The sequence below is a fragment of the Bubalus bubalis genome, chromosome 9 (assembly GCF_019923935.1).
Source record: "Bubalus bubalis isolate 160015118507 breed Murrah chromosome 9, NDDB_SH_1, whole genome shotgun sequence".
Lineage (NCBI taxonomy): Eukaryota > Metazoa > Chordata > Mammalia > Artiodactyla > Bovidae > Bubalus > Bubalus bubalis.
Window position 1 is genome coordinate 102,290,324 of NC_059165.1, and position 10,900 is coordinate 102,301,223.

The window sequence follows — 10,900 nt, forward strand, 5'->3', positions numbered from 1 at the left end:
TGTCTTGGCTGTTGTAAACAGTGCTGCAATGAACATTAGGGTGCAAGTATCCTTTTGAACCATGTTTTTCTCTAGATATATGCCCAGCAGTGGGGTTTCAGCGTCATATGGTAGCTCTATTTTTAGTTTTTTAAGGAACCTCCGTACTGTTTTCCAGGCTTCCCAGATGGCACTAGTGGTAAAGAACCCACCTGCCAATTCAAGAGATGTAAGAGTCAGGGGTTCAACCTATGGATCAGGAAGATCCCCTGGAGAAGGGCATGGCAACCCACTCCAGTATTCTTGCCTTGAGAATCCCATGGACAAAGAAGCCTGGCAAATTACAGTCCTTATGGTCACAAAGAGTCAGACAACACAGAAGCGACTTAGAACACATGTACACATACTGTTCTCCATAGTGGCTGTGCCAATTTACATTCCCATCAACAGTGGAGGAGGGCTCATTTCTCTCCACACCCTCTCTCGCCCTTACTGCTTGTGGACTTTTTTGATGCTAGCCATTCTGGCTGGTGTGAGGTGATAGATGCCTCATTGTAGTTTTGATTTGCATTTCTCTAATAATTAACGTTGAGCATCTTTTCATGTGCCTCTTGGCCATCTGTATGTCTTCTTTGGAGAAATGTTTGTTTGGGTGTTCTTCCCATCTTTTGAATGGGTTGTTTGTTTTGATGCTGTTAAGCGTCATGAACTGTTTGTAATTTGGCAAATAATCCCTTGGCACACATCAAATCACATCATTTGCAAATATTCTCTCCCAATCTGTGGATTGTCTTTTCTTTTTTGCATATTGTTTCCTTTGCTGTGCAAAAGCCTTTGAGTTTAAGTAGGTCCCTGTTGAGGTCCTTTAATGGACCAGAACCTGACGGTCTGGAGTCGACGATAAGAAAGTGAAAGAGAGAAAGAGAGAGAGAGAGAGAAAGAAAGACACGGGGACCCAAGCTCTGATGGAGCAAAGGTGCTTTAATGATCTTTCTGTGAGTATATATAGGCTGTTGTACAAGAAATGTCTTTCGACAATGATAAAGATCAGAAAACCAAATGTACAGCAACCATTGCCAAGGGAACAAGGGATTAATAATGGTCACAAGGTCAGGAGACAATCCATATCTCAAGAAAGAGGATCGAGACTAAGAAATTTTGTCATAAGGAGAATATTTACTGAAGGGGATTCAAGCCTTTCTTATCCTATGACCTCAGTCCTGAGAGCGGCATGCCATACCACTGGTTTCTGGCAACAGAAACTAATAAGCAACAGAGGGTTTATGAGAAACAGCATGTAGAAATCCTCCTGTTAAACATTCCCTGATAATTCCCCCTTATTTATTTATAATATTTGTAAAAAGAGTTCTGACCATTTGAGTTTGTTTAGTTTTAACAATTTTTGCATGAAGGCAATGGTAAATGACAGATATAATTATCAAGACAATCACCAAAATTACAGTTCCAGACCTGATGCTGTGACTAATGCATCTGTGTGGGTCTAGCCCAGATAATTGATCAGCTAGTTGTTCAGCTAAAGTTTTCAAATTAGTGGAAGAGGGCAGATTTTTAGAAAAGGTTTCAAAGATTTCTTTTTGTAATAATTGTACATTCAGAGAAGCATTATCATGTATGTTTCGTAAATGAAATTTGATTTGTTCCCAGTTGTAGGCGCTATTATTGAATTGAACAGGAGTAACATTAAAACTGAGTAGAATTCCAATGCCATTTTAGCATCACCTGTTTTTGTACGTCTATTAATTGATCTCCAACCCATTTGATGGCTGTTTTTAGTTCCTGTATTTCATGTTGAGTATCCTCATCTATCTGAGCCTGAGTGGCCCACATAGTATGAGCATCTTTAGTCCAATTTTGGATAAAATTATGTGTTTGAATTGAGGTTTGTAAAGCAACGCCAGTGACGGCAGCAGTGGTGCAAACAGCTATTAATCCTAAAATGCCAACAATCAGCCATCCAATGAATCGTTTAGATCGCTGGAGCAATTTAGTAAGTAACCAGGAAGCAAGTCCAGCCATGGGACCTTCTTCCCAGGGCCGCTGGAGATTTATTGGTAACCACAGACTACATCAAGATCGAAGAATCAAAAGGGATTCATTTCTTAAGGAAACAGAAGAGTTCAGGCAAGTATATAATTTTCAATTTATACAAGTTACAGAACATAAAGTCTTATTGAATTGTAAACTTCCTATAGCTAGAACAAAAGGAAGGGGAACACAAGCTTGTATGAAATATGATTGATTATAACATAAGAAATAGTTTCTATGACTACGATTGGTCCCTGTGAAATGTCCAGACCAAGTTCCAAGTTCTTTGGTGCTCACAGCAAGTTTCCACACGTCCCATTGTTCAGGCCCAATCTGTTTATCAAGGATGATTCAAGGATGAGGGGCGGCCATTCCACCGTCAAGCCACCCAAGAAGTCCTTTGTCATGATAATGCTCCATTGTAGTGTTAGTAACCTTCTATGCTACTTAAGTAGCATAGTCACATATGGTGCTGTTAATATCATCTGAGCAGTTAGATACACACATACTATGGGGTCCCCAATTAACAATTGTGTAATTGGCCATAAACATTAATTTCCCTGATTTAGCTTGACATTTATCTCAATAAACAGGAGTATATCTAAAGTCTTTATAAGTAAACCCCTTACATTCTAACTTTTGTATGTATTGACATGTAGTATTGACATGGGCTTTATAAAAGGACAGGGCAGTAAACAGTCCAGGCAATGTGTGGAAGTTCCTTTTTGGAGGCAGGATGAAAGCCCATGTTTGTCGACTAACATTAATACATCATTTTGTTGGGCCCATGCATAAAGGAAGGATTTCATAGCCTAGAGAAATGTTAGTCTTCCTTCTTCCTCAGGATGAGAGGGCCCCTCCAAGCTCCAAGGAGGGGGCATATGTGTTGACTCATTAGTGGATGCAATTGGTCCTAAATCTGTCCATTCTATAACCTACAATAAAAAGGGAGGTTAGGTATATAACCCCAATAAGTGTGATCAATCAAGTCAGCCTGCGCGGGGGAAGCAAAAGCAAGCAAAGCAAGCATAGCGACAAAAATATTTTCAGGATTCCGAGGCATTCCCTGTTGAGAAACCAGATTTCCAGCTCAGTTAGTAAGGGTTTTTATCTGTCCCCAAGTTGGAAGATGATAAGGTCGATAACGTCGAGTGCGGCGTTTTTTGTAAATTTTTAAAGCCGCCATGGCTTGTATTGGAATTTCTTCATCTTGGGGTTTTTGTTGTTTCATCTCTAGTTTGAATGTTGGGGGCCCCCTTAGGTCAAATCTTCCAAAGAGGAAGCATGTGAGTTCGTTGGATCCATCTGGAGAAAAGCAAGCATACCCCTTTCCCTGTAAGATTAGTTCCCTAGATTTCCATTGATTAGTTAACCCATCTTGATACCACATGGGCAAAAGAAGAGAGGTGTCCTTCAGTGTCTCGAAATGCTTTTCTGCTTTTGTAAAAATATCTCCTTGCGGTAAGTTTAAAAAATTTAAAACAAATAAAGCTATATTAACAATAATTATAGGCTTAAAGAATATATTGCATTGGAATCTAGTAAAGTCTGCTCTGGATAAGGAAGATAAAAGTGTTCCTGTATATTCCCCCTTATTTAATTTTTTATTTGTAGTTTCAGTGTGTAATGTGTTTGTTTAACTATGTCTTGTGTTTGTGGATTATAAGGAATGTCTGTAAAATGTTTAATAAAGAATGAATGTAAAAATTGTTTAAACTGCTTAGAAATATAGGCAGGACCATTGTCTGTTTTTATAGAATTAGGTGTTCTCATTATTGCAAAGTAAGCTAACAGGTGGATTATAACATGTCGCGTAGCTTCAGCTCAGAGAGGTGTGGCCCATATAAAAGAAGAATTTGTATCAATTGAGACATGTAAGAAGGAAGAGGAAGAAAGTTCAGGGCAATGAGTTATATCCATTTGCCATAAAATTCCCTTTCATTTGTCATAAACCTTTTTTATATTTTTGTATTCATCATTTTATTTGCCATTTCTTATATCTTTTTATTAAAAGCATACATCTTATTTTTTCTTTAGCAACTATGAAGTGTCTTGTGTATTAGCATTTTGTAGATTGGTGAATATATTTATTATATTATATATTTTATATAAATATATATTTATATTTATATATTTATTAATAGTCTAAAATCTCTTTAGTTTTTCTGTAAGAAAAACTTTTTGTAATAGGAAGTTAGTGTTCCATAATTAATGTTTTAAAATCTTATTTTATTTGGAAATGACCTAGCTATTTAATAAACTTTTATCATTTAGTTTAGTACAATTCTAGAAATTTAAGTTACCCCAATCCTAAGAGATTATTTTAGATAGACATTTTTTATATTTTTAATAGAGTTTATCTAAAAGTTTTCACCTCATTTATATATTTATATATATAACGAGTTACTTTTTTGTTGACAAATTTAGTTTACCTTAAATCTAGGCACAATAAAAGTATTATATAATGTTGATGATTTAAGACATGTCTTAATTAGATTAACAATTATATTTAAATTATATTTATATTTAAATAAACATTATATTTAATATTGAATATTTTTCAGTTCACATGAACTTGACTCTAAATAGAGCTCATTAACTTCATATTGTCCAAAAACAAAGACATACATTGAGACATAGATAATTTTAGATAGACAGACAGACATCATTTTCCGCTTCAAATTTAAAATATCTTTTTGATAGATATATTTTTTTTTTCTGAGTTGCACCAATTTGTTTATGGCTGTACTCCCAGATAAAGTGGGCTGTGTATCCCAAGGACATGATAACAGTTAACTTTAGGTTTTTTCTTAGGCCTGTTTTTGTTTCCCAGGCAGAATTGGAGCTCCAAAAAAGTATTTTAACAAGTTAACCTTTTCCTAACTGCATGTGTAAGAAGAACCAGTTTTGCAATTTCAAAAAAGATTTTATTTTAATCAGTTGTCTCTGGGGTCTAAAGACTATCATGGCCATTCAGTGTCAAAAATATCATTTCTCCTTTTTGTAGTTACAGTAGATTATTAATGATATATGCATGAGGGAATTGTTGTCACATTGGATATAAAGCCTTGGCTACAAAATTTTGACAAATAGTAGGACTGTTAAGCATACCTTGAGGTAACACATTCTATTGAAATCTTTTACGAGGTCTGATGTGATTAGGAAAAGGGAGAAAGAAAGTGAATCTCTCTCGGTCTAAAGGGTGTAAAGGTATATTAAAAAAGCAATCTTGTAAATCAGTAATAATAATGTGCCAATTTTGAGGAATAGTAGTAGGTGATGGGATCCCTGGTTTTAATGCACCCATAGGTTTCATAGATGCATTAACTTTTCTAAGGTCTATTAAGAGATGCCATCTGTTAGATTTTTTTATATATATAACAAAACTAGGAGAGTTCCAAGGAAAGCAAGATTCCTCAATATGTTTTAATTCTAATTGTGTGTCTATAAGTTCTTTAGCAGCTTGTAATTTTTCTTTCATAAGGGGCCATTGCTCTGTCCAAATAGGCTCGTCATTCTTCCAAGTTATTTTAATAATTGCTTTGTTTGTTAAATGAGCAATGGCCCCTAGGAAAAACGTGGAATGTATATCTGAGTTTGCCATTGCATAAGTAAGTCCCTTCCTATTGGATTAAGGGGCGCATTTATCACATAAGGTCTTAATGTTACAGGTTGGCCTTCTGGTCCCTCACATGGGTATATTTGAACACTTTGATAGACGTCTTGTACTTTAGTTTGAGAAACTCCCACAATTTAGCAAGAGACCTTTCGTATAGGCCAGGATTTGGGCCATAAGTGTTTGGAAATAATAGTAATATCAGATCCAGTGTCGAGGAGACCAGAAAATCTTTTACCATTAATTTTGATATTTATATTAGGTCAGGCATAATCAGATAGCAATGATGTCCATAAGGATTGTTTTTGATCTGTAGTGCTGAATCCACCTGTCTGTACATTATTAGAGGAGTTAATAGAAACATAAGGCAGAAGACGCAATTGCGCAATTTTGTCCCCCTTTTTGAATTGCCGTAGAATCTGAGATGACATCATAATTTGAATCTCTCCTTTATAATCTGAATCAATTATCCCAGGGTGAACAGTAATTCCTTTAGTAGTCAAACTAGATTGGCCAAGTAAAAGACCGAAGGTTTGTGGGAGCAGAGGTCCAAAAAGTCCAGTAGGTATTCTAGGAGGGACTGCTTGAGGGTAAAGGGAAAAAATCATTTAGGGCTGGTTTATCAATGGCAGCGAGGGCAGATTCTTGGAAGTTTTTTATTAGCCTTCTTAGGGCAGTCTCTTTTTAAATGGTTTTTATCTCCACATGTAAAGCATGCTTCAATTCCCTTTCTAAAGGCAGCAGCCATTGTCTCAGCTATCATTTGCGTCTTTTGAGTTTCTGATCCTAGATTGCAACAAGCCTTCAAATAATCAGTAATAGTCCCAGTCTCACCAATTGGAGCAATAGCTTTTTGACATTCCTGATTTGCATTCTCATAAGCAAGTAATTTCTCTAGCTGTTTTTTGGTTTCTTCTCTGATTACAGTACAGGAAATAGCAGTTTCTAATCTAGCTAAAAAATCAGCATAATTTTCATTAGGTCCTTGTAATATTTTAGTGTAGCTACCTGTAGGCTCTCCTTGAAGAGTAATTCGATCCCAAGCTTCAAGGGCCACTGTTTTTAATTTGCATGCAACAAGGGAGGGCATTGTATTTGAGCTTCTATTGTATCAAATTGTCTGGCGCCAGTTAACATTTCAAAAGTAATTTGGTTTTGGGGAGTGCCAGCTCGAGCATTTTTGTTAGCATGATCTCTGACTATATCATGAAACCACCTTATCCATTGAAGATATTCTCCTGGTTTAAGGAGAGCTTTTATTAAAACTCGCCAATCATAGAGAAGAATTTCCAATAGAAGATGCCACAATATTTAGAAGCTCTTTAGTAAAAGGCGAATGTGGGCCATACATAGTTATAGCCTTTTTCATCTGTTGCATGTAAAAAAAAAAAATTAATACATTCATATTGAGGTATTATGTGCCCTTGAGAGTCAGGATTTCTTAAGACTTGAAAGGCAGAGAAACCATTGGCTTCAGAGATTTGTGATTGCAAAGCCAGTAATTCAGAGAGCCTCTGTCATGGAGGAGAGAGAGTAACTGCTGATTTTTTGCAAATATGAGTCTGTGTTAAGGACTTATCATTATTATCTAAAAAAGTATTGCCGGTTTTGGTGTCAAAAGGTGTCTCGGGAGAGTCGTTATCAGAATTATTAGGTTCCAGCAAAGTAGAGACTTTTGGAGTTGCGCCTATTGGCAGAGGAGGAGCATTTGGAGTAGCCGGGATAGGATTAGTAGGAAAATTTTGAAATATTTTATGTTGTTTTAATTGGACCTTTGGTAAAGTTTTATCATTTAATTTATATTTATGTAATAAGTGTTCTGTCTGTTGTCGAATATTGGGAGGGCTAGAATTTACCTTGAAATGGCAGAATTTCAGCTTTAATGAGAGCCCATAGGGGCCAGAAATCAATTGGAATATTTTTTCCCTTCCTGACGGCTCGTTCAACATTTTCTTTGACCTGGTGCCAAGTTTCTAAATCAAAACTGCCTTTATCAGGTAACCAAGGATTACATTTAACCAGTGTTTGAAAGCAAGCCTCTATTCATTGGCGTGAAACCAACAGTCCCTGAGCTTTAAACAAATGGTGAAGTAAAGCAGAGAAATGATGGGGCTTTCCGGCCGTTTGACCCATGTCTTAGTACTTACCGACCTCAATAGGTACCGACCTCAATAGGTCCCGACCTCAATAGGCCCGGAGTCACTCCGTCCGAAATGCCACGTATGCCAAGTCCCTGTTCTGGCGCCACTTGTTGAGGCCCTTTAATGGACCGGAACCTGGCGGTCAGGAGTCGACGATAAGAAAGTGAAAGAGAGAGAGAAAAAAAAGAAAGAAAGACACGAAGACCCAAGCTCTGATGGAGCAAAGGTGCTTTAATGATCTTTCTGTGAGTATATATAGGTTGTTGTACAAGAAATTTGTTTCGACAATGATAAAGATCAGAAAACCAAACGTACAGCAACCGTTACCAAGGGAACAAGGGATTAATAATGGTCACAAGGTCAGGAGACAATCCATATCTCAAGAAAAAGGATCGAGACTAAGCAGTTTTGTCGTAAGGAGAATGTTTACTGAAGGAGATTCAAGCCTGTCTCATCCTATGACCGCAGTCCTGGGAGTGGCATGACGTTCCACTGGTTTCTGGCAACAGAAACTGATAAGGAACAGAGGATTTATGAAAAACAGCATGTAGGAATCCTCTTGTTAAACATTCCCTGATAGGTCCCATTTATTTTGTTTTTATTTCCATTATTCTGGGAGATGGATCAAAAGAGATATTGCTTTGATTTATATCAGAGAATGTCCTGCTTATGATTTCCTCCAGGAGTTTTATAGTGTCTGGTCTCACATTTAGGTCTTTAATTCACTTTGAGCTTATTTTTGTGTATGGTGTTAAAGAATAATTTCCTTTTTTTCCACGTAGCTGTCCAGTTTTCCCAGCATCACATGTTGAAGAGACTGTCTTTCCAACTTTGTGTAGCCTTGCCTCCTTTGTCATAGACTAATTGACCATAGATGCATGGGTTTATTTCTGGGTTTTCTATTCTGTTTCACTGATATATATTTCTGTTTTTGTGCCAGTGCCACATTGTTTTGATGACTGTAGTTTGTAGTATTGTTTGATTCCCAGCTTTATGTTGCTTCCCTCTGCCTTTTTCTCCCTCACAGTAGACACAGGCCATCCATGGAACAAGAAAACCAAACAGCAGTCTCAGAATTCCTCCTCCTGGGACTCTCAGAAAAGCCAGAGCATCAGATCTTCCTCTTTGGGCTCTTCCTGCCCATGTACCTGGTCACCATCTTTGGAAACCTGCTAATCATCCTGGCCATCATCACAGACTCACACCTCCACACGCCCATGTACTTCTTCCTCTCCAACTTGTCGCTCATTGACATCTTCTTCTCTTCCACCACTGTCCCCAAAATGTTAGTGAACCTCTGGACACAGAGCAAAGCCATCCCCTTTGCAGGCTGCCTTGCCCAGATGTATGCCTTCCACCTGTTTGGGACCATGGACAGCTTCCTCCTGGCTGTGATGGCCATTGATCGGTTCATGGCCATTGTCCACCCTCTGCGCTACTTGGCCATCATGAGTCCCCGTGTGTGTGGGCTGCTGGTGGTGGGGTCATGGCTGATCACCAACCTCCAGTCCATTGTCCACACCAGCCTCATGGCTCAGTTGACCTTCTGCGCTGGCTCTGAAATCCCCCACTTCTTCTGTGACCTCATGCCCCTGCTGAAGCTCTCCTGCTCAGACACACACACCAATGAGCTGGTGATCTTTGCTTTCGGCATTGTGATGGGCATCAGCCCCCTAGTGTTGAAAGTCTTCTCTTATACTTGCATTTTTCGGACGATCTTCAGGATCCCTTCTGCTCTGGGCAAATGGAAAGCCTTCTCCACTTGTGGCTCACACCTCACCGTGGTGACACTATTCTATGGCACCATCTTTGCTGTGTACCTGCAGCCGGCATCTCCCACTTCCTCCCAGAAGGATAAGGCAGCTGCTCTGATGTATGCTGTGATCATTCCCATGCTGAACCCCTTTATCTACAGCCTAAGGAACAAGGACATGAAGGCAGCCCTGAGGAAGCTGGGTGGCAAAGTAGCACCCATCAGTCCTAGGGCAGAATAGCTGTTTGGCACCTGCCACATTCCAGGGCCACAGTTCAGTGCATGGGACACTGAAATACATCCATGGCTTCTCTCAAGGCATTCAGAGTCTGGTATGGAATAGAGATCTGTCAACAAATCATCACAGGTCAACATGGTAAATGTGTCTGTCATAAGAGATGAATGAAGCACTGCAGGAAAGAAAAGATGTGTATTTTCCCCCATGGTTTATCTTCCTCCTGAAGATTAGAGTAGGAGATTTTGAAGTAGCCTTAAACTGGCCTTTCTGGGGTGTCTTATAGAAATGGTACATGGATAATCCTAGTTGAATGAAAGATTCAGTTCAGTTCAGTCACTCAGTCATGTCCGACTCTTTGCGACCCCATGAATTGCAGCACACTAGGCCTCCATATCCATCACCAACTCCCAGAGTTGACTCAAATTCACGTACATCAAGTCGGTGATTCCATCCAGCCATCTCATCCTCTGTTGTCCCCTTCTCCTCCTGCCCCCAATCCCTCCCAGCATCAGAGTCTTTTCCAATGAGTCAACTCGTCACATGAGGTGGCCAAAGTACTGGAGTTTCAGCTTTAGCATCATTCCTTCCAAAGAACACCCAGGACTGGTCTCCTCTAGAATGGACTGGTTGGATCTCTTTGCAGTCCAAGGGACTCTCAAGATTCTTCTCCAACACTGCAGTTCAAAAGCATCAATTCTTTGGCGCTCAGCTGTCTTCACAGTCCAACTCTCACATCCATTAGCTATACTCAATTTTAATGAAGATCTTCGTCTGCAATAAAGATAATGTGGAAGCAACCTAAATGTCCATCAACAGAGGAATGGGTAAAGAAGATGTGGTATATTTATACAATGAAATATTACTCAGCCATAAAAAGGAGCAAAAAAGTACCATTTGCAGAGGTGTCAATGCACCTAGAGACTGTCATACAGAGTAAAGTAAGTCAGAAAGAGAAAAACGAGTATCATATAGTATCGCTTATATGTGGAATATAGAAAAACTGGTACAGATGAATTTATTTGCAAAGCAGAAATAGAGACACAGACATAAACAACAAACTTATGCACACCAAGGGGGCCGGGGAAGTAGGATGGATTGGGAGATTGGGACTGACATATATACACTAT

General features: G+C 38.8%; 1 protein-coding gene and 1 long non-coding RNA gene across 2 annotated transcripts; one reads left to right on the plus strand and one right to left on the minus strand.

Moving 5' to 3' along the window:
* Positions 1–940: 940 nt before the first annotated feature.
* On the minus strand, positions 941–8,454 carry LOC123335177. Its single transcript, XR_006553556.2, has 2 exons — positions 7,805–8,454; positions 941–2,960 (listed from the first exon to the last, which is right to left on the minus strand). It is a non-coding gene; the product is annotated as an uncharacterized LOC123335177 (long non-coding RNA).
* Positions 8,455–8,632: 178 nt separating this feature from the next.
* Positions 8,633–10,198, plus strand: LOC102409218 (olfactory receptor 1I1-like). Its single transcript, XM_025294204.2, has one exon. It carries the CDS (start codon positions 8,826–8,828, stop codon positions 9,774–9,776), a length of 951 nt encoding a protein of 316 aa, XP_025149989.2. The 5' UTR covers positions 8,633–8,825; the 3' UTR covers positions 9,777–10,198.
* Positions 10,199–10,900: the final 702 nt, after the last annotated feature.

What these genes read in the sequence shown, in the direction of transcription:
- LOC102409218 (XM_025294204.2), top strand. Translation starts at nt 8,826, where the DNA reads ATGGAACAAGAAAACCAAACAGCAGTCTCAGAATTCCTCCTCCTGGGA.